The sequence below is a fragment of the Argiope bruennichi genome, chromosome 6, assembly GCF_947563725.1.
Source record: "Argiope bruennichi chromosome 6, qqArgBrue1.1, whole genome shotgun sequence".
Lineage (NCBI taxonomy): Eukaryota > Metazoa > Arthropoda > Arachnida > Araneae > Araneidae > Argiope > Argiope bruennichi.
In genome coordinates this window covers 1,860,829-1,883,564 of record NC_079156.1, presented here as the reverse complement: position 1 = coordinate 1,883,564, position 22,736 = coordinate 1,860,829, and the positions used below count along the sequence as shown (strand labels likewise).

Here is a 22,736-nt window from a genome sequence, read left to right as displayed (position 1 = left end):
TCACAACTGATAAAGGACATGAAGATTTGTTATTTTCACTTCAATATTTCAGTTTCGATAGTTGAGGAGGAAAGAGCATGAACTGGTAGGCACATTTCCAATCCCGTGCTCGGTCAAGAGTCTTTTTCGGAATGATGATGATCACAACTGATAAAGGACATGAAGATTTGTTATTTTCACTTCAATATTTCAGTTTCTATAGTTGAGGAGGAAAGAGCATGAACTGGTAGGCACATTTCGAATCCCGTGCTCGGTCAAGAGTCTTTTTCGGAATGATGATGATCACAACTGATAAAGGACATGAAGATTTGTTATTTTCACTTCAATATTTCAGTTTCGATAGTTGAGGAGGAAAGAGCACGAACTGGTAGGCACATTTCCAATCCCGTGCTCGGTCAAGAGTCTTTTTCGGAATGATGATGATCACAACTGATAAAGGATCAAGAATGCAGAACCAAACTCCTTTGTTAACAAGCCCTTGGAGTTTCATTCAAGGCTTCATAGCAGGTTTTTATTTATTTATTTAATATTTTTTTTGTGTGAATTTTATATTTGAAGATTTACTATAACGACAAGAATCAATTCAGAAAAATGTTAAATCTTTTTATCTAGGTTCGTTGGCAGAAGGCATTTGCAGAGAGGTCCACTTTGAGTCAAATTATTTTCTTGGAAATGCTTTGTTTTCATTTCTGTTCTATGTAACATTCAATATTAAGGTGTTTTTTTCTGAAAGATTGATTTGTTCTAATTATTTCGGCATACTTGGCAACAGAACACTGCATCTGCATTTCTCTCAGTTATAGCTACATATAAGTTACGTCCCTTGATTAGTAGAGCCATACTAATCCTTCGCGCCTTCCACTTAACTTTAAGATAAATTACCCCATTAAGTTCTCAATTTTGCGCACCAGTGTATTTTATACAACATATAAATCCTCACTTTCTTTATGATTCAACAAAAACAATAAAATTGATTTACATTTGAGGACAAAATTGTTACTGTAACTAAATATGTTCATATCCAAGATTTTATAGTAAATGAATTCTTTGATCAAATAATTTGAGACTCCAAATTATGTTTTTCCAAATATTTCAAATGTATCAGATAAAAATAAAATTATTGTCATTTCAAATTATTTCACACGTTGTTGTTTCTTTCAGTAGTTTACTTTCATTTCGAGAAAGCGTTCCAAATATAAATCGATTTTAACAATTAAATTTATAATTAAAGTTAATTTATAAGTAAGTTAAATTTATAAGTCCAAGGCGAATTGATCACTCTGCCGCTGGACGTCCTCTTTAGATAAAAAAGATAAATTAGGATTTAAATTTTAACTTTGAGGTTTATTAAGGATTTCAAAAAAGTTATGTTTCATTCGACAAATAATTTGGAAGTCTCAAATTTCATTTTGATTTTCCCTCTGAATAGAATACTTGCCATCCTTTAAACCCCTTGCCACTCCAACTTCAATACAAATTTAAAAAGATCCAAGTTGAAAAAAAGAGAAATTAGCTTTTTCTTTGCAATTTTCATATTGCATGCATGGGCAGAAACCAGAATTTTTAAAAAACAATAATTTCTAAATCTTATTTAAAAATTAAAAAAAATTTAAAATTTGCATTTTTTTTTTTTTTTTTTTTTTTTGTAAATTTGAATTTGAGACAAACTGCAAAATTTGTATCCCTCAATGTGACAAGAAATTCGTTGGCAAGGGGTTAAAAAACACATATATAAAATGTACAGCAGAATTTCATTAAGCATTGGAGCCCTTGAGGAACATAAAATTCATATAGAGGATTCATTTTCCTGTTTCCAAAGAAACACTTCCCAAATTGTACTTTTGACCTTATATATTCCAGTGTAAACGCAATAAATATTTAAATAATTTCACAAAATATGAGTTCACAAACTTTAAACATTTAAAAGAAAATTTAATATGTTAAAATTAGTTTTAATCTCAAATCTATGAAATCATTCGTTCTAAAAATTCAAAATTCATTTTCATTATGATATTAGTTAGAAAATTTGAACCAGTTCAAAGAATTGCATAATCTAAATTGTAAAGAAAAATAATTTCCGACAAAAATTCCTGCCATGGAAAGTGAATTTTAAATTTAGATTCGTTAACATTTTAGAATTTTCAACTTTTATCTTCAATACCTCCTACTGTTCTGTTATGCTTCTCAGATTCTAGTGACAGCCACATAATGTCTGCTTAAACATTAGGTTTAAATATTCACAAGAATTTTTTAAGTGTTAATTATGCTTATTCGAAAATTGACGAGTAAGAAACATTTCATTAACTTCAAAATATCTTCCTTAGAAATGTCCACGTGCCTTTTAGAGATTTGATAAAATGAATATGAATGAAAACAATGCAATAGTATACACATCAGTAAACTTTTTAAAGATTATAAATCATGTCTCTTTGAAGCAGTATATTCTGGGAATGATTTATTAATCACGAACAGATTAGAGGTGCTGCTTTTCTAATTAAATAATTTGAAACTTTCTTCTTATTCGAAGAAGTTAAGAATTTTAACAAACGAACAAGTAACCGCAGACGTAAGCTTTTAATTACATTTTTAATTAGAGACCCTTTATTAAACCTTTGAATTCAAAAGGATTTTTTTTTCTTAATAGAGATATAAATGACGAAGGTCACTATTTGCTGTATCTTGTGCACTTTCATGGACACATGCCTTACTGTTAAGAAATTAAACTTGTTTAAGATTTTCCGAGTAATTTCTTTCATTATAATGATGAAATGAAATTAATGGTCAAATAGGCATTATTTTGCTTTGGGACATTGCATAGAATGTATTACCATGTGGAGTGAATCTGAGGAAATTTAATATGCCAATTAATGAATTTTAAGAAAAGTCTATATTCCTATTATATGTTGGGGAAAAAAAATCAAAATACAAGTGGGGGAAAATTGAATATGATATTCATTATATTTTAAATGGCAAAAACAGTAAGTTGTAATACTTTGAAATTGCCAACTTTTCATATGCCCCAATTTCTCTCAAATTCTTCAAGAGTTTAGGAAAAATCAGTTGCAGATATGACATTTTTTCGATAATTGCTTGTTTTACTTTTAATAAAAAATAAATAGCTAAATGTTTTGTCAAGAGAAATCCAGTATTTAAAAACTTTTCATTATTAATATCTTAATTTTGCGAATTAGAAAATATTGTATTAAAGACTTCTAAACAAGCTGAATCAATAAATACAGATTTATTTTTAGCAAAAGATTCTATATTAATAAATGCAAATAATGTATGCTATTTCTTTCTTTACTGAATGATTTGTAAGAATGGAAAGGTTCTTGTTTGATGTCAAAATTACATAGAAACTTTCTAAAAAATTAATACTTTTAAGATGTTAAAGAAACCAGGAAATGATTTCATCACAATGTTAGCTGTTTGAGACAAGGGGATCGCTTTCAACTCTTTGCCTGGCTCCTTGACAAAAAGTGTCAATATATACTCTTCCTCTTGCAGAACGTTTCCAACTAGAATCTTACAAAGCGTCTGAACTTGTAGATCACTCAATATCTTGCCGTTCAAGAGCAAAACGGAGCAAAATCCAAGGAATTGTGTGCTTTTCTGAACCATCTTCAATTTATAAAAAATCGAAAGTTGCTGCGATGGCTACATTGTAATCAGCATTCAGCATACACTCTTCTACTACGTTTACCATATGTGAAGAAGCAATTTTAGGGATCCATACATGTAAAACGAGCAATCTAATTGATATGGAGGAAATCGTTCATTTAAAAAAAAGTGAAGCATAAAATAACTTACCCCCGCCACCAGAGCCTTCTCCTATAGAAGAATAAAGGACAGTCCGATTCACAGAGTAATTTCCCTCCGCATAAACCACCCTACTCTGTGTCCCCCACCCAACACGCGCGCGAGAGCCCTCCTCTAGTCCTTCGAGACAGAATTAATAAAAATTTTGAACTAAGTTCCAAACAAATAATTTTGAAACAAAAAAAAAGCCGAATGAAAAGAATTTTGAACAAACAAAAAAAATAGCCAAATCAAGTTAAAATGAACAAAGATATTTAAAAAGATTTTTTGATAAAAAAAAAAAGCCAAATTAAAAATATTCGAAAAAAAAATGAAGCCGAATTAAAATTTTTGAGTTCAGAATGTGGAAAAAAAAAAGTTGAATTTAAAAGGACTAGTGCTCATTCCGGCTGCCAGAAATTGAACCTTTAACAACAAGTTAAAAAGTTCAACCCGTAAGATACTCGATGGCCAGGGATATGTCCCGGTCCATGATGGTCTTTCTGTTAGCAATGATTGCCACATCATGGGCCAAGGAATATCGCCTGAGCACGAGATCTTCTTCCGGGGAATCTGGTGCCGGAATTGCATCTATATTGATGCCGAGCTCGGCAGGGCTCTGATCCCCAACCAGTTCCTTTATTGGCCTATCGAATAGGGCCCTGGTCGCCCTCGCCGCTGGGCAGTAGTCGCAGATCGTCTCGTAGAGGGCGTTGAGACGATCCTTGGCGGCCAGCCGCCGTTGGCGCTCCTGGACCCTTGCGGCTCGCTCAGCATCATTTCCGGGCTGAAAAACAAACACATTTAGAATGCAATTGCAGAAAACACAAATTAAATCTATTGCAGATAACGGAACAATGTAGATCTAGATTAGAAGTTTTTTTTTTTCTTCTCATGTTTGGATTATGAAAATAAAATTTATATTTTCAAATATGCCTTTTATTTAAATATTTGCAATAAAAATTTTTAAATTCATGCTAAAAAAACTCAAAGAAAAAAAATTTCAAATATTGGATGTCACTTTCGGAAATCATAAATTGATACTTGCAATAACATAATTGTGGTTACACAACTGCACATCTACTTCATGTAGTAAAAGATTTAATAAATAATCTAAATTTCTTCAGCGTATTTCCTCTTCGGAATATGGAATATGCGTGCTACTAGAGTTTTGTTTTCTTCACGAGAGCCCAGCAATTTACATTAATCAGTTTTTCATCGAGGAAACAATGACCTGAACGTCGTATTCAAGGGGATTTGCTTGCATTTACTTAAAAATATCGATATAATACAATGAGATAAATTACTCACTGAATATAACTAACAGGGATTTCAGTGTCTGCAGTGGCTTCCCGCTCACTGTAACAAATCAGTTTCAATATTTCTACTTTTAATGGATGTATTGTAAATTAAAAAAAAAAAACTGTTCAAAAAAACGTCTGCATGTTTATATAAAAATACATCTTCTGTCAAATCTTTACTGAAATTTTGTATACGCGTTTTCTACAATGAAAAAGTGTATTTTTGAAATGCATTCAGCTACAGATTAAGCAAGAATTTGGTGTTTTTCATCGATACTTTTCAAAAAAAAAAAATTAAAAAAATATTTTCATTAATAAATTGTGATGAAATTTCTAATTCTAATTTAGCTGCAGTATAATTCCTTCCTAATTTTTAAAATTTTCAAATGAAATTTCTATGAAATGAATGACAAGAAGTGAAAATCAGACTTGCATCATAGATTTAGAAGCGAATCCTATTCAATATTTTTCAATCGTTATATTATGTTACTAGGCATACTATTTTTAATGATATATTTGTGTTTTAATCTCATTTTTTTATTCTTTTTTTTGTCCCGTTTTCTAAAAACAGGTTAGAAAGTTTAATAAAGTAAACTCTAAATTCCCATTGAAGGAATTTTGTGCAATGAAATTATTTTACTTTTGTTGCGTAGCTATAAATTGATACTCATTGGAATGTAATAATGGATTAATTTTTTTCCTTTTGGTTGATGTCTACGGCACCAAAGTTTTCATCAAATGAATCTAAATACAATTACGTCATTCTAATTCTATTATGTGTTTCAGTGGTTTTGATTATCTATGGTCTAACTTCTAAAATCCCTTTTCTAACTCAAGAATCAAAGATATCATTAAGGACAGAATAACATTCATTGACGAACTCGAAAACCAACACGAACACTAAAAAAATTCACCATTATATTTCTAATTAGACATTACAAATCTAATAGCTGAAAATAAAAAACGCATCAAATTTCCAGAAAGAACTGCGCATGCACCCGTTTCCACGATAAGCACTGCAGGAAAGGGATAGAGGCGTCTTTAAGACGAAACATATAATTCTCTTTGTAATTTTGCAGTTCGGTTTCTTTTACGCATTTTGATTACGAAATAAAAACGGTTAATTTTTTTCTTCACAATATTTATTTCGAAAAGTATCATCAACCTTTTAAATTTTTAAAAAATGTAAGCATTGGAACCATCTTTCATAGTTGTAAAAAATAAAAATGAATTTCCAGAGTGTATAAACACTTAACAAAAAGTTTCTTTTTGAATGCAAATGTTTATATTTTCATTTAGCTTTAATACAATGTGCGAAACGCCTTACATTATAATCCGATAATATTTTAAACGTATTGTTTCTCTGTTTGAAAAACTGTCAAATATTTGAAGTGACAACGTGCATTTATCTGCATTTTGCAGAATTTATTTTCCACCGAAAATATTTTGGAATAACAGCGTCAACTTTACCTAATTATGAAATAGAAAATTTTATATTTAGTGGAACAATTTCCAAATTCAGATACAATTAATCATCTTAAGCAGAAATATTTACGTTTAGCAAAAAAGGATCAAACTATAGATTTAAAGGAATTCCTTGCGTTCTTTTGATTATAAAGGTAAATGCCATATATGAGTTGAAATTTAATTTATGTTGCTAGAGTTTTTACTTTCCGATTCAATTGTAATTCATCATCGTTTAATGCAGATAGGATGAAAATAAACCAATTTAAAGTATTTATATTTCGCCATTTTGGTTTTTGCAGTCTTTTTACATTGAATAATCAGTCAGATTGTTTTCCCGCGGCTAACTGAGTGAAAAAAAACTTCAAAACATTTTACTTACGGGTGCCGGATATGATGCTGCGGGGACCAGGGGGGGTGGCCTCCGACGTCGTTGGGCAGGGGCGCGCCGCCGGGGCGGGGGGGAGACCGGGGGGGCGGTGGTGGTGGTGAGTCTGGTGGTGGCGTGTCCGGTGGAGGCGGCGGTGGTGGCGAGTCTGGTAAAGGCGGCGGTGGTGGCGAGTCTGGTAAAGGCGGCGGTGGTGGCGAGTCCGGTGGAGACGGCGGTGGTGGCGAGTCCGGTGGAGACGGCGGTGGTGGCGAGTCCGGTGGTGGCGAGTCCGGTGGAGGCGGTGGTGGTGGGCTGTCGGCGACTGGCGACGGCGGAGGGCTCTCCGCGGGTGGCGGCGGCGGTGCCCTCTCCGCGGGTGGAGGAGGAGGAGGGGTGTCTGGCTGGTTGGGAATGAAAACATCATCTTCCTAGAAATAAAGAAATCACAAAATTAGAAGTTGCATAAATAAGGGAAAATTCGAGTGTATCAAAGTTTGGTATTATATGCCACTACAAAATAGGTGCAGTTAAATTGTCCTACTAAATTTAAGATGGAAAATAATCATTTATATCTCAAGTAACTACACTATGAAAAATTGGAGACAGAGAAAAAGTGGAAAATGTTACATCACGCTTCTATATTGGAATCGTAAAGTTCGGCAAGTATCAATTGCTTTCGACTGTTATTTTTATAATTTCTGCCAGTTCATAAACAGCATTTTCTTAATCGTTCATTTTTTAACTGTAATAAAATTTGGTTCAAAACCATTGCATATTCCTCAAAAGATAACAGTAATATGTGAATTTGATTCCAATACGCAATTTGTATTTCTTAATCGCTATCATAATTTTGACACAACTTGTCGATAAATTTTGCAAAAGGTGGTTTAATATGCTAAGAATTCTATTCTTTATTTTCATGTTTACAGAGACGTTCTGAAAAGCCAAGCTCCAAATATTAATGAGGATGGTATTCATAAATGGTAAATATTAAGGAAAATCGCCCAGTGGGTATGAAGTCCAAACCCTGGCAAATGGAAAACGGTTTACTCAAAGAATATTTAAAAAAAAACTTGCACAGAAAACAAATTCACCCCCAAGGTATTTACAACGATAATCATTTGTGCAGACTTTCAACACAGTAAACCGCTAATTAGAAAACAGTATTAGTCCTCAGGATGTTCGTTTCGTTAACTACAGATAACGAATGAAAAAACAGTTTCTTCATCCTTTGGAATTTTTGTAAATATTTCGATAGAGCTTGGCATCATGAGAAACCTCCAGAAGAATCTCAATTTCAACTGGAAACCGAAACAGGTGAAAAGCATAAATAGAGGCTAAGACGCCAAATAATCATCATGTTTCTTGATAAGTATACGAATTAAGTTTTGCAGAATCGCATTAACATTTGCATGAAAAACTGGAGCACTCTATGTAAATAACGGTCTGTATTAGGATGAAAATTGTACTAAATGTTTTATAAGACGGACCGTCACATGCGATATCTTTCTCATACAAAACTTTTTAAAACTTAATTAAAAATTATCGAAATAAAACTAACATTTAGACTATCCTCGGAGAATGTTAAAACAAAACTCTTTTTGTAATATTTAAACTATTCCATTCCAGAATACATAAAATAAAATTCTATACAATTTGAAAAAACGCTTAACTAAATCGATTGTTTTTCTATTTCTTACACTCCATTTTTCTCTAACTTGTCACAGGATTCTATCTTGAAGATGATTTTTGGCAAAACGTGACCATTATAGACAATAACGTCATAATGGACAATATCCAATACATTATGGACAATAAGGTCTTTTCTGAACTCGTTTCCCAAAATGTTCCTATGTTTCCGATCAACCATATCTTTTGGACTCTGAAACCCATGTACTGAGTGGAGCCTCCAGCATATAAAAATTTTTTAGTTGATTGGATGTGCGTGATTACTTAAAGAAAATTAAGAATACTCAGGTTATGAACCAATTGCCATCCATTGAAAATAATTTATTAAATATTTTTAAGCAAATAAAAGCACTAGATAAAAGAAAAATGAATGGAATTAATATTTTTCCCACTCGGAATATTCCAAACATTTTTTTCGGCATCAAGAATTCAAAATCGCGTTTGTATTATCAAGAAATTCAATCTTAACAAAAAGGAGGAAACATCCGGTAAAAAGGACCAAAAAGGTATTGATTAAAAAAAAATGTGATAAACCTGAACAACTTGTACAGAATGGTAGTATCCAATATATTGGTGCCAAATGAGAATAACTGACGCTTATCAGTTCCAAAAACATATGGTGAATATCCAAATTTAAAAGAAAAGCAGAGCTCCCTGTATGAAGTAGCGGCAGAAAAAAAAAGAACATACCATTAAATTGATAAATGGTTGATAAAAACAATGGATCATCGAATCTAAAGTATTAATATTTCACTTTTCGTCGACAAAGAACCGCAGGAACCTTAAAACACCAACATAGAATCCTAAATCTCCTGCAACAAGGGCATTTCTGCATATGAGTACAGCAAACCGGATTCTAAACAAGAAAAATCACCGACAGTATCTAAATACAAAAAGTTTATTTTCCCACTAGAGATTTATCAACAGTTAAGGCGCCATTTATGTAGCAACAAAATTCAGATTTTGTACATTTCAATTCCGAAAAGGATTGTAAATGCCAAGACAACTAGAAAGAAGGCCTCAACAAGAAACCCATTACACATTTGTCTTATTGTTTGAGGAAACTTCTTGGAATGGGGCATCAATTGAATAAAATAATTAAAACTACAAATGCCTCATGCTTCACTCGATAAAGAAAAGAAATATGTCTACAAGTACGGTAAAATCAATAAAAGGGCGCTGCATTTCTAAGTTTAAAAATCATGTCTACACACACCAAAACCAAAAGGACATTGCAGTGTTGGAATTTTTCTCCCTTTCAATTTGCTTTTTAATGCAAATATTTCATTTGTGTTTTGAGGGTTTAATTCGATATGAAATTTCTTTTTAACCCATATTTCATGTGAAATGAAGCATTATTATAAACAATGAAAATTGAAAAAAAAATCAAATATCAAAAAAGTCAATATTTATCCTCCAATGTAAATTTGCTTTATGAAGTGAAATATTTCTAAAAAATCTTAATTCGTTGTTTTCGCTTTTCAATCTATTCAGAATTAAGCAACAAATACTGTAGAGCTTAAGAGCTTAGGTTTCCAATGGATGCAATAAATAAAATAGATTAAGAATTGATATATTTTAGACACATAATTTTTTTCTTATTCGTATGCAAATACCTAATGCAGTTTATCATCAAGATGTGCGATGAAAATAGCCATGAGTAACAACTAAAAATTACATGTTTCCGTAATTTCACATATTTTTATCAATTTCGGCAGAAATTGAGATTTATCCATATATTTGAATTTTAGAATCTAAATGCAATACAATACACACGCACACATATTATTTCAAACGTGTTTTTCACCCTGAAATTATACATAACGGCGCTTTGTTGCTGGATGGTCTATACGATTTAGTTTTTTTATTACATATACGGTGGTTTTCTTTGAACATAAAAAGCTGTCCAAAATAGCACGAGCGCATTTCTAAGCATTATACTCTTTATAATGTAAGAATTATGACCGATATATATTTTTTCTTGGATAATTTCGATGCCATTAATCCAAGAGATTGACGATAAAATATTCAGCGTATAAATAAATATGGATTTGTTGAGGAATCTGAATTCATAAGGAATCAAGGCTCTAATCTTAGAACTAAAATTTTTGAGAACTGATTAGTGGCTTAGTGTGTGCAAAGACTGCGGTGCTTATTTTAGTACATTTTTTAAAAAGTTGCTTCTGGAAATATTTTAAGCAATTGTAAAATCTATCAAATTTCAATTCCTATAGGGCAGGAGAATCTAACAAAAGAATGTTACCCTGTTTTTTTTTATCCCCTCCCCTTTTTTGAACCGGATGCAAAGAATGAAAAGCTGGTCACTCAGCATGCGACTTCTAGCAAAGGTTACAGAAGTGGCGAGATTAGCAATTGTTGCCATCACCAAAGATGCGAGATACCTCTCCTGCAAATTGATCTGTGCATGGGCCTTTAATATTTCGCTATTTGGATTCAATTAGAGTATTCGTAATTTTTTTTCTCTATAGCTATCCCATCATTCAAATACATTAAACGGCTTAATATGAATTTTCCGTCCTAAACCACTGCGGAATCCATAGTTTGTTCTTCGTGGTAATGTGAGCATTTTACACCGTGCATTGTGTTTTTGAAGCACATATCCCACTTCATGAAGTTTAAAAGTAATTTCTTATTCAATTGCATACATCATTGACGGAAATAGCATCCATACTTGTTAGGAGAGAATTCTCTTATGAACACATTGAGAAAAATATGTTGCTCGCAAAAGTATTTACAAACTGCATCGCTCCGCTTACACCGATTGTTTACTTGGAAGTATTACTGGAATGGTCGCAAGAAAATTGACATGTTTCTTAAATTATTGAGAGCAGGAATGAATGCTTACCAATTCCACAACCATGCCAGCTGCCGCGTATTGCCTCTGCTCTGCAGCTTGCTCAGCCAAGAACTCCTGCAATATAAAAGAAAATTTAAAAGCTCGCAAAAATTATTGCACTTGCATAAATGTTTGCTGAGAAAAACCAAAAAGAAAAGGCGTAAAAAAAACCTTTTGAAAATATATATTATATGCATGTGTAAACATTTGCAACCAACACGAGTTTCGAGAATTCATGCAAAGAAATGAAAATGGATAAATATTCGTTTTCATTTCTACTAGTCTGAATTAGTAATCTAATTCTAACGATAATTATTTCAATTTTTTTAAACAATTAATAGATATTAAGACTATTGCATTTTCATTAAACATAAATGGCAAAATGAAACCATAAAAATCTACATTTTTTGATACAAACGAGGTAAGAGTATTTCAATTTCAATCACATTTATTACATATCTCAACATCTCATAAACAGACTTAGATAACCATCTGGTGGTCCACCTCTGTATATTTAGGATTATTGGCAAAAACAAAAAACACTCCTCCAACCCCAATCAATGTACAAATTTTTATTTCACATAAACGTAATGACATTTAGACACAGATTTCTCTGCTTTCGCCACCACCAGTTAAATGAGAAAAACGAATTTCCAGATATACGGGAAACCTACTTCCCAATACATCTTCTGTGGAGAAAAACTGACAGAATTCTCATCGTCAAATCGTATGAATTTCAGAAGGTTTTATTTCATATGAGAGCCAAGAATTCCTAGATATATATACTGTCCCTCGAAAAGAATAATTTAAAAGAATATATTCTTTGTTTATGATAAGATGTGGCTCGTCCAAGTTGGTTGACATGACTCAATCAAACTATGATACTGACCATCTGTGTAACGGTATTATTACCAACAATTTTTGATGAACTACATTTTATCGCAACAAAATAAATTATTATATTTATACTTGCACAGTAATGATAGGGTATTGCAATTATTTAAATAATCTTGAAACTGGCGAAATGTGTATGCGACAATTTGAAATCATTAATCAGTGGCGAAATCTGCGCCATTAATAAATTTTGGGCGTTGATAAATATTATACCACTCTGGCAAGCGAAAAGCCGAGTATGTAGTAAACACTAACATGAATAATCTGGAGTGCTTTCAGCTTGTGAAACAGGAGCAGACAAAATTTGACCATTGGTGGGGATGAATAAAAAATTGTGCTTACTTGTTAAACACATAGTACTTGTGCTTAATATATAGTACTTGTGTTTGCGGAAAATGCTCACTTCAAAGCAATTTCTTTCTATATTTTAATTAATAATCAAACGGTATGGTATGGTATTGTGAGATTTAATGGCGCAAGAGCCAAATTTGGCCATACTGCGCCAAACAAATGGTATTAATAAATGCCAAGTACAATTCAGTCATACAATTTAAAATTAAATTCCCGTGATAAAATGAAAGACATCTAGTAATGATTATTAGTAGTGGTTTTAAAATTGCAACTCACATCCCAGAAAGTAAATTTTTCCAAAAATGTTAAAAGATTAAAATACCAATTAAATTCAAAAGGTGCAACACTCCTAATATTAAAACAAGTACAATAAATTATAAAACCAAGTGAAAAGAAAAAAAAATCATTGTAATCTTTTGATTCGATGTTTCTTCAAGTATCTGTTATGACTGAGGATACTTAAAGATTCACAGTGAAAATCATTAAGATCAACCCATTGAACTTGACAATCTTGGGGACTTTGTTTAAAAACAGTTTTATCAACTATGGTGGAAACGATAGATTCTGGAGCAGGTGGAGTTTCATCAATTGTTTCATGATGGTTATATTCTATTACATTATCTGATTCTATATCACTGTCGGTGTTACGATTGGACATATTTGTGGTCATGGTTTTATTATCTTTAGGCTTGGAGTTTTTCTTAAATTTTTTCCTGTTAATAACGGCTTTGAATGCTAAGTTTTGTGAAGTGGCAGCAACTTTACACTGTGGGATATCTTGAGAAGTGTCTTCCATGGGAATACAGGGTGAAAAGTCTTATAAATGATTCAGATTTGGGACAAATTTCAGAGGGTGCATAAGATGGTTCAAATTCATTATTATCAACATGCATGATTATAGGCATTATCTGAGTGCCTCTTGTTTCCAGCGTTTTCCTGGCAGCATTAGAATAGCTGGGTCCATCAACAGGTCTACGAGCTTTCACCATTCGCTTTGCTTCTGGATATGAAATGCCTTTCTTCACCTTTTCAGCAATCATTTCCTTTTCCAATATCCACGATGGACAGGAGCGAGAAAAGGACATGTGCGAACCTTTGCAATTGAAGCATTTTTCCGATGCGGTACAGTCAGAGTTTTCATGACTTATTTCTGCACAGCTGGCGCAAGTTAGAAATCCGCGACAAGAAGCTTTGGAGTGACCAAAACGCTGGCACTTGAAACATCGCAAGGGATTGGGGATATAAGGCCGGACTGCCAATTTCATGTAACCAGCTTTAATGTATTCAGATATTTTAGACGAATGAAATGTTAGTATCAAATGCTTGGTTTCAAGGCGTCCATCTTTTCGTATTGTTATACGACGGACATGAGTAACCCCTTGACTTCCCAAATCCTTAGTTATTTCAGCAACTGGAGTATGAAAAAGTTCTCCGCAAGATATTACTCCTTTGGAAAAGTTTAAAGTCGAATGTGCACTGACGGTCACTGGAAAGGATGCAATGTTTGTCATTTTCATAATCTGGTGAGCTTGTTTTTGAGAGAGAACCTCAATGAGCAAATCCCCCGAACGTAATTTCCGAACAGTTGATACTGTTCCAAGATGTGCAGATATACTTTTTTCAACTAAAAAAGGTGAAACGGAATGAAGCGTATCGTTGGTAGAAGATACTCTTTTCAAAATAAAAAAAAACTTATCGAAATGTTTTGAACATGATAAATCGTTTTTCATGCTAGTCAAGACCTATACGCTCAGAGCCACCTCCAGGAGCGTTGACCACGCTTAACGCCAAGCCCCAGAGAATGGCCCTTTCGCTTGATTCCTAGCAAATTAACCAAATTGTTAGGTTACCAGACGAATTGATGCACTGTGGTAACCAGTGCATCACCCGTCTAATGGGTTGCCAAGCACGGCCAACACATGGGGTTTTTGGCTGTCCACGAGAATCAAGAAGCAAACAGAGCGGCGACAGCCTCTCATAGAGAGCTCCCTCGCTTGCCGTCGAGGGATGGAAGGACCAAGCAAAAAGCAGAAGGCGTAGAGGAGAGTAAGCATGAAGGGAGTATAGATCCCTGGGTACCTCGGGCTTGGGACACCCGTACTCACCTAAAGAAGGTGAGCCCCTGAGGGGAATAATCAAACATCCCACCGTAATTTAATCTTAATATCAAAAATATATAATTTAAATGCTTCCAATTTCTTTCCGTAACTTTTTTTTCTATTTTAAATTAATGTCTTTTGCATTTCAAATGAAGCTCAGATCGTTTTCACTGTTACTACAATTTCATATTTTCGTTTTCTTTTTCATTATTAATAATAAAAGTAGGAAATGAGAGCATGTTTTTTTAAAAATTTAATTTATGCTTTTAATACCCTTTTTGAAATTCAATTTTTAACAAAGGCTTAGCTCTTGAATCAAGCAACGGGAAAAAAAATAAAGAAAATCCGTGTTTAAATACTGCTACTCTTTTATATAGTATAATTGAATATATAAGACTATAATATCCTTCTTATGTCTTGAAAATTCGTTTCTTTCCTGCAGTACTGATTTTTTTTCCCGTGTTTGCTGATTCAGAAATTCTCATTGACAAGCATTGAGATTAATAAGCAAATATGAAAAAAAATTCTGTAATATACAAAAAAGGCTTCAACGTTGAATGACTTTATTTTACGTTTCTTAATGAAGTTTCTAATGTTCAAATGAAGTTTAAATGAAGTTCGTCTTTCAGATACAAGTTCATTTTAGGTGAGACTGAAAATTAGGGAGATGCACCGCACAGTGAAGGAAATGGGGCAAGGCATTTAGTAAGGCAGGAGTTGCATGCCTACCGAACTTTAAACTTAAAAATACTTTCTTGAAGAAACATTAAGGAGCAAGCAGCATAAAATGCTCAACTTAAAACTTTAGCAATCAAATTCCGGTGAATCAATTTGACTTCGAAGGCGGTTTTTATAATATATTACTTTGTTGAACTCAAATTTTACATTACTAATAACATTTACAATTGTCTTTATTTTCCCCATCCTTTATGATCAAGATTCCCTATTAGGGTTATTCAATTATTGTTAGTATGTTTCAGTATAAGATACACTTTTAATATTTCAAAATTTGTTGTTCATATAATTCAGATTTAATTTCAAAGCAAGACAACTGTGACAATTTTCAAATGCAGTCATTTTTAAACGATAATGGCATTTTTGGCGACATCATTGGGTGAATAGAAATATGAGCAGGAAATTAACAAATGCATAGCGAAATCAACAAAATAATGAATACTTCAAAAATATGAATAAATTTCTATTAAGATTTAAAATTAAAAATATTTTGTAAGTATGCCATGAATATTAAGATAGACAAAGTATGTATTTGAGATTTTAAGCAACCATTAATTTACATTGAATCATTTTTGTGTGTGTATAATATATATATATATAAATGAATATAAAAGAAAATGAGTTCCTGAAAAAGGAAAAATGGTAGAATATGCAATATTCTAAAAGATGAAACATACTTGGATCTGCTGCAGAGCATTGAGGTACACCCTCCTCTCGTCCAGGCTCCTACGGCGCTGTGACGGGCGCTCTGTAAAATAAAAATAAAATTGAGTGACGGCGCAGAAAAGAGATCACTTGTAAAATGCTAGCATGTTTCTAAATAAGATTATCTCTAAAGAAGATTGGAAGAAATGATGTGAAAATATGTTTAATATTTAACCGCCGAACCTGAACACAATTGCATTATATAATTTTCAAATTAATAAAAATAAACCATTTTATCTAAACAGGGTGATTGGTAAAATCTTTTTAAGACAAATTCAAAACGGCGTCTCGTATAACTAGAGAAATAACGTTTACCTATAGTGCAGTGACTATTGGAACACGACTATATAATGAATTTTTCTACACAGGTTACAGTATCTCTAGTGACAAAAAAGGTTACTAAAAGTGAATAAATTAAAGAATAGCTACCAAATATTCCATTTAAAAAAATGCACACTTTATCATAAAAAAAAGTTGTTTGTTAGAGTGATGTGTAAAATTGTCCAGGATATCTTCAAATGAAATTATGGACATCCTAAAATTAAAAAAAAAACATTCCCTGGTATTAACACTAAACTCTTATAAGCCAATTCACGAGAATATTTTTTTTTTAAGATTGAGAATACATTTCTCAATTTTAAAAAGTCCCGGTTTAGAAGTCACAAAAAATTTTTTTTATTTAATCCCAAATATCAAATAATTTGATGAAACTTTTTTTTTTATCATGGCGTAGCTGATTTCTTGAAACTAGATACAATATTCTTCGAAATTTTAATTATTCGGTTAATTATAATGTTTTTATTATAACTAAATATTTTCATTAATATTGTAAAAATCGAAAAGTGGACCTAATTGGATTGACTTCTGAATGACTCAATTCAAGAAAGTTTCCAAGGTAAAAAAAATGTTGTTTAAAGTTGTATTTTAAAATTGTTAATCTCAATGTTTAATTTTAACTCAAAGTTGACAGCATAAATCCAGAACCTTCTCCTACGGCCAAATATATGCCACTTTGTAAAGCTACAATTCCAAACAAGCTTTACTTGTAACGGGGAAACGAGAACGGAGTAACGAGAAACGAAAAAAAAAGTTTATTCCAAATGTTAATTTAGGTGTAAATTAATATTTAATTAGAGTTAACTTTCTCAAATACGCCACATTGTAAAATTATATTTTTCCTTACTTGGATACGTACAGAATAAACGGTGGTACAATCCGGAATACAAAGGAAAATGTAAATTATAATTAGATATAAAATTCAAATGGAAAGCATAAGTAAACAGAGGCCCTATTTCAGATAAATTCGACAATAATTATCCGAAATATGTATCATCGTAATCTTGTAAAACTTCAAAACAGCTAAAACATCTCAGGCTTCAACAGCACATTAAAATACTGTTCAATGTTAAAATTAAAGTGCTTTTTTATTCATTCTCTACCAAAGGTTTAAAATATTAACAAGCCCGAAGCATTGGGAAATGCAACTAATATTGGAAATAGTGGAAAAGTATATGTCGGCCACCAGAATACAAAACTATCACGCCTGCTGCCAGATCTGCAGATAAGGAATTTTCACTCTAAAAGGCGGAATTCAGAAAGATTGCCCACATTCACAACTACGTAGTAATTGCAGTGTGACAAAAGTCATGGGATGGCAGTATGTAACTATAAAGATAGCAGTAGTATTGCGCACAAAATGTATAAATTGGCAGTGTTTTCGTTTGTAATCAAATAATGTGAAATAATTTTTGACGTGATTATGGCTGTACGACAGGAAATAACAGATTTTGAACGCGAAACGGAATTTGGAGCTAGAAACATGGGACGTTCAATTTCATAAATCATTAAGAATTTAGATATTTCGAGATCTACAGTAGTATGCCGAGGATACCTAAACTCAGGCCTAATTTCTCATCAAGAACAAGACAATGATAAACTGTTCGCACTTAATGCCCGATATCAGTGACGTGTGCGTAGAACTATGTTAACATACAAACATCACTGAGTGAAATAAACGCAGGTATCAATTTGTGGCGTTTGATGGACTTGTGAGTTAAGACAATGCTGCGAAATTTGACTAATTGGCATTGGTAGCAGAAGACGTATTCACATTTTTTTTTGACCTCGTGATCAGATCAGTTGAACATTAGATGATTCGGAAGCCGTTGCTTGATAAGAGTCACGATTTCAGTTGGTAAGAATTTTTGGCAGGCCTCGAGTGTGGCACGGACCTTGCGAATTGATGGACTCAAATTTGCATCAAAGAACTCCGCAAGCTGGTGGAGGTTCCTTAATGGTGGGCTATTTTTACAGGGAATGGAATGGGTTCTCTCTCCAACTGAACCGATCATTGATTGGAAATTATTATGTTCAGCTATTTGGAAACTACTAGCAACCATTCATTGACTTAAGGATCCGACACAATAGAATTATTATGGATAATAATGCGTCATGTCGCTGGACCATAAACGTTCGCGATCCTTTTGAGAAACATTCTGGATTATTCCAGCATTGATTTGGGCCCCTGAATTGCTCACTGTGAATACCAATGAACATTTATGAGACATAATCGAGAAATCAATTTGTGCACAATATCCTACACAACACCTTCGCAATTATGAATGTCTATAAAAGTAGCATTAGCTCAATATATCTAAGGAGGACTTCCAAGGATTTGCTGAGGTCATGTATTTTTGAGTTCTTACATTTTGCAGAACAAAAAGATGTCCAACACACTCGTAGGAGGTATCCCATTACTTTTGTCAAATCAGTGTATAATGAAAACGGAAAGGTTATTTCCGTGAAAAATCGCAGCAGAATCGCGATGCAAAAATTCACATTGAATAATGTCTCAATAATCTGAGTGAAATGGCCATCTAATCTGGTCAAATCCCTATGTTTGAGAACTATGATTTACATTTTCATGCATCAAAACTTTCAATCTGTTTTCAAAAGTTCCCTTCTACTCAAGGAGATTTCGTTTTAGAAATCAACCACCAACCATCATTACAACTTTTTTGTATCGCGCTATTTCGAATCCACGGTAGTGAAACATAACGGAATAAAACAATTTCAGTTTGAATAAGTCAAAGATGCGATTCATTCCGCCATTTGAATCTCACGATGAATTTCAATTGCTTTATTAATCAGCTAAATTAAAATTGTCGGCAAGCTGGCAGAGACAAATATTCAGATTTTGAACAGTTGTCAATGAGTGATATTTTAAATAGCACGTTTAAATTCGGAACCCTATCATCGTAATTACTTTTTACTTTCAATGAACTTTTGCATCATTAGGATTTCTTATGCAGTTGATTTACGCCTGCGGATTCGAATCACACTAAAACATGCATGAAAACGGACACATCTTTAACATTCGTGACAGTCACCGTATATTCACAGAACTAATAACGTTAGAAAAAATTCTAGTAGTCGGTTCATTTAAACAATAATTATTTCTTTATTTAAAAGAATAAATTCATTAAAAATGTAATAATTATTCCTTCAAAATTATTCCGTTACGGTTACTTTTTATGCTTAAAACCTTAAAATACCAGACCATACATACGAGACCAAATTAGTAAACATAAGAATCTGAAATATTTTTAATCATTTATCTTACTTCGGACAGACACGTGTCGAAAATTCCACTTAACAAATTTCAGCATGCTGCCAACTCGTTGATTAAATCTGAATTTTCAAATGCACGGCTAAATGCACACATGAAGGTCAAATTTTTGTTTTAAGGGTATAAATTACTGTAACATGGTTTAAGTATATTTTCAGTTAATTATTCGGGAAAACCTGCATTATTGGAAAGAAGTTTTTAACATGAGAAAACTATTTTTAAACTGCATTATTTTTGGCGATTGTCCCAGGAAGCAGCTCACTCCATTCCCCGAAAAAATTTCGTTTATTTTCTAAATTTTAATTAATATTTTAAAAAAAAACTCTCCGAGGTGCACATCTCTATCTTACAAAGCATATATTTGCCAAATTTACTATATCTTAATTAAACAGTCTAACCTGAAACACACATGCGCATTCATTTTCATTATAAGTAGTGATGTAATATTTTAACATCTGATAAAATTATTATGTATAGTTAATCATTAAATAATATTGCATGCAGTTTTTCTGTATAAATTTATATATATGGTGCAATACATTTTTCACTTGAATTCATTACTTTAAATGAACCTCTTTGATCCAGATTTCTGAACCCTTAAATCCTCTCATCTGATGTATGCCGGATTAGCAAAACTTTACTGTTTTAGCCTTTTTCACTCTGATGTCTCTTCGCTCGCAACAATCAAGATGGTGCATTGTTGTGATGTTTTATTTTTTTTTAATTTCGATTCTTAAAAATACCTAAAGAATTATAAGATGCAGATTCAATTTTCGGGAAAAGTTAACAACAATTACGTATATTTTTCTTAGAAAAGAAAAAAAAACTCAGGGTACCTCAGAAGAGTGTTTTGCGCTTCATAGTATGATGAAAGAAGTGGAGTATGCATTTTGGAAGACATTTTTCTGGTCGATTAATAATTAACTTTGCTTTCATATCAATATCTCCTGCGAAATTTCATGCAACTCCTCACATTTTTGGAATTATCTTGTTTATATGCGGAAGAATGCACATGCCTACGCATGTTCAATCAGTTAATAGACGATTCAAATTTAATTTTTTACACACGTCCACAATTATGATAAATTTACACTGAATTTCGTATAATTTATTTTTTTCCATTTCTGAATTAATTTTTTTAATTCCACATAAAGACATATTTCCGCCAGACTTAGAGAAATTAAAAACCACAAAACTAAATTTCATTTAATGTGAGTTATCGTGTTCACAACAGGCGCAATTGCAACACCGATATTTCTCATGCATGGAATGTATAGAACTTCACCAAAATCTTAAGGTATAATATTTCGCCGATTGATATACTTTCTCTTTATATACTTTGTCTGAGAGAAAGCAACTGGTGGAAGTGCTCCTCTTTCCCAAACTCCTCCTCGCATTCTCGTCCCCCTCCCCACGTAAAAAGTTTGTAGATCTTAAGGCCTTCGACTTCTACGTTCAATTATTTCATTTCAAAATCTTGCACAAAAGCTTTCTGTATTAGGGCGTCCCAAAAGTTCTTCTGATCGCGCTATGAATAGCCTTATCTGTCTCTGCCTGTGTAAATATGCAGGCTTATCTATTAGCCGTCTATGTCATCGGTGTAAGGGCAATAGGTCTTCAACTGTCGCAAAACTGGGACCACACACCAAAAAGGTTGTTTTGTCCATTTGTTCGGATCGGAAAGGCGTGATTTTTTACGAGCTCCTTCCTCAAGGTGAAACAAATTCTACGAAATACTGTCACCAACTAGATCAATAGAAAGCTGCCATAGCAAAAACACCAGAATTCATGAACAAAAGAGGCTGTTTTTCATCATGACAACGCGAGATCACATATTGCATTGTAGCCGTAAAAGAGAAAATGACAGTTTGATTGGGATGTTTAATCGCATCCTGAAAACTCTCCAGATCTCGCTCCGTCTGATTAATACTTCTTCCTCTCCTTGAAATTCTATTCGCGATAAGCGCCTAAAATTCATCAGCGAAATAAAAGGGCACCTCGATGATAATTTCTTGTCCAAAACATCACAAGTTTGGAAAAAAGGCATAATGAAGCTTCCTGAGAGATGGAAGAAGGTAATAGAGCAAAAGGGTTCTTATATAACAAGATAAATAATGTCTTAAACAGTAAATATTGTGCATTCATTTCATATTTGAAATAGAAAATAAGCTTATGGGACACCCTAATACTTTACTGCAAAATGAATAAGCACATCTGTCTTGGACGTCCATTTGCTATCGATTAAAACATAAACCTCGAGCTGACTTTCAACTACTGTTACTATTTTAGAAGCAAGTTAACATGCTAAATTTCATTTGCTTAAATATTTACTTTTTTTTTTTAATTAACGGGCTTTGAATCATGCAAAAGCTCAGATAAGTGACCAAAATATCGACGGATTTAGTTGAAATTTCTTACTTATGCACATTTTAGTTGTAAAAAATGCACCAAATGTATACCTGCCGAGTTTTAAAATCTTGTTCACCTGGTACAAAATTGACACATTCTTATTCACGTATTTAGTACACATTTTAACAGAAATTAATAAATTTTGAAAAAAGACCAAACTCGAAATTTTATTTGTCTAGATCAACGCATTTTTTAATTATGTCTGTCTGTGAGCACAATTCTGTAAATGTATTTTTCAGGCTCGAGAACGTGGGAAACGATTTCTTTAATATCTCGAGTTTCGTATTTGACGATTATAAATTACTTAGCACAATTTGCACAAGAGAAAACTAAAAAGGCCACCCTTATACTCGTAACAGATTAATTGTTAAATAGCAGGTGTTTGCTTTTATTCAGATCAAAATTTATAATCCAAAACATTTAAATCTTAATCTAA

At 32.7% G+C, this 22,736-nt stretch overlaps 1 protein-coding gene across 1 annotated transcript; it reads right to left on the bottom strand.

The window, feature by feature from the left end:
* Window positions 1-4,246: 4,246 nt before the first annotated feature.
* LOC129971235 (uncharacterized) lies at window positions 4,247-13,394 on the bottom strand. Its single transcript, XM_056084827.1, has 5 exons — window positions 13,218-13,394; window positions 11,489-11,554; window positions 6,946-7,361; window positions 5,124-5,157; window positions 4,247-4,585 (listed from the first exon to the last, which is right to left on the bottom strand). Exons 1-5 carry the CDS (start codon window positions 13,392-13,394, stop codon window positions 4,247-4,249), a joined length of 1,032 nt encoding a protein of 343 aa, XP_055940802.1.
* Window positions 13,395-22,736: the final 9,342 nt, after the last annotated feature.

Excerpts from the sequence above, each read along its gene's own strand:
- LOC129971235 (XM_056084827.1), bottom strand. The coding sequence starts at position 13,394 with ATGACCACAAATATGTCCAATCGTAACACCGACAGTGATATAGAATCA. Across the intron at positions 5,158-6,945 it reads CAGCATCATATCCGGCACCC|TGAGCGGGAAGCCACTGCAG; the intron begins GTAAGTAAAATG and ends GATTTGTTACAG. Across the intron at positions 4,586-5,123 it reads CTGCAGACACTGAAATCCCT|CCCGGAAATGATGCTGAGCG; the intron begins GTTAGTTATATT and ends TTTGTTTTTCAG.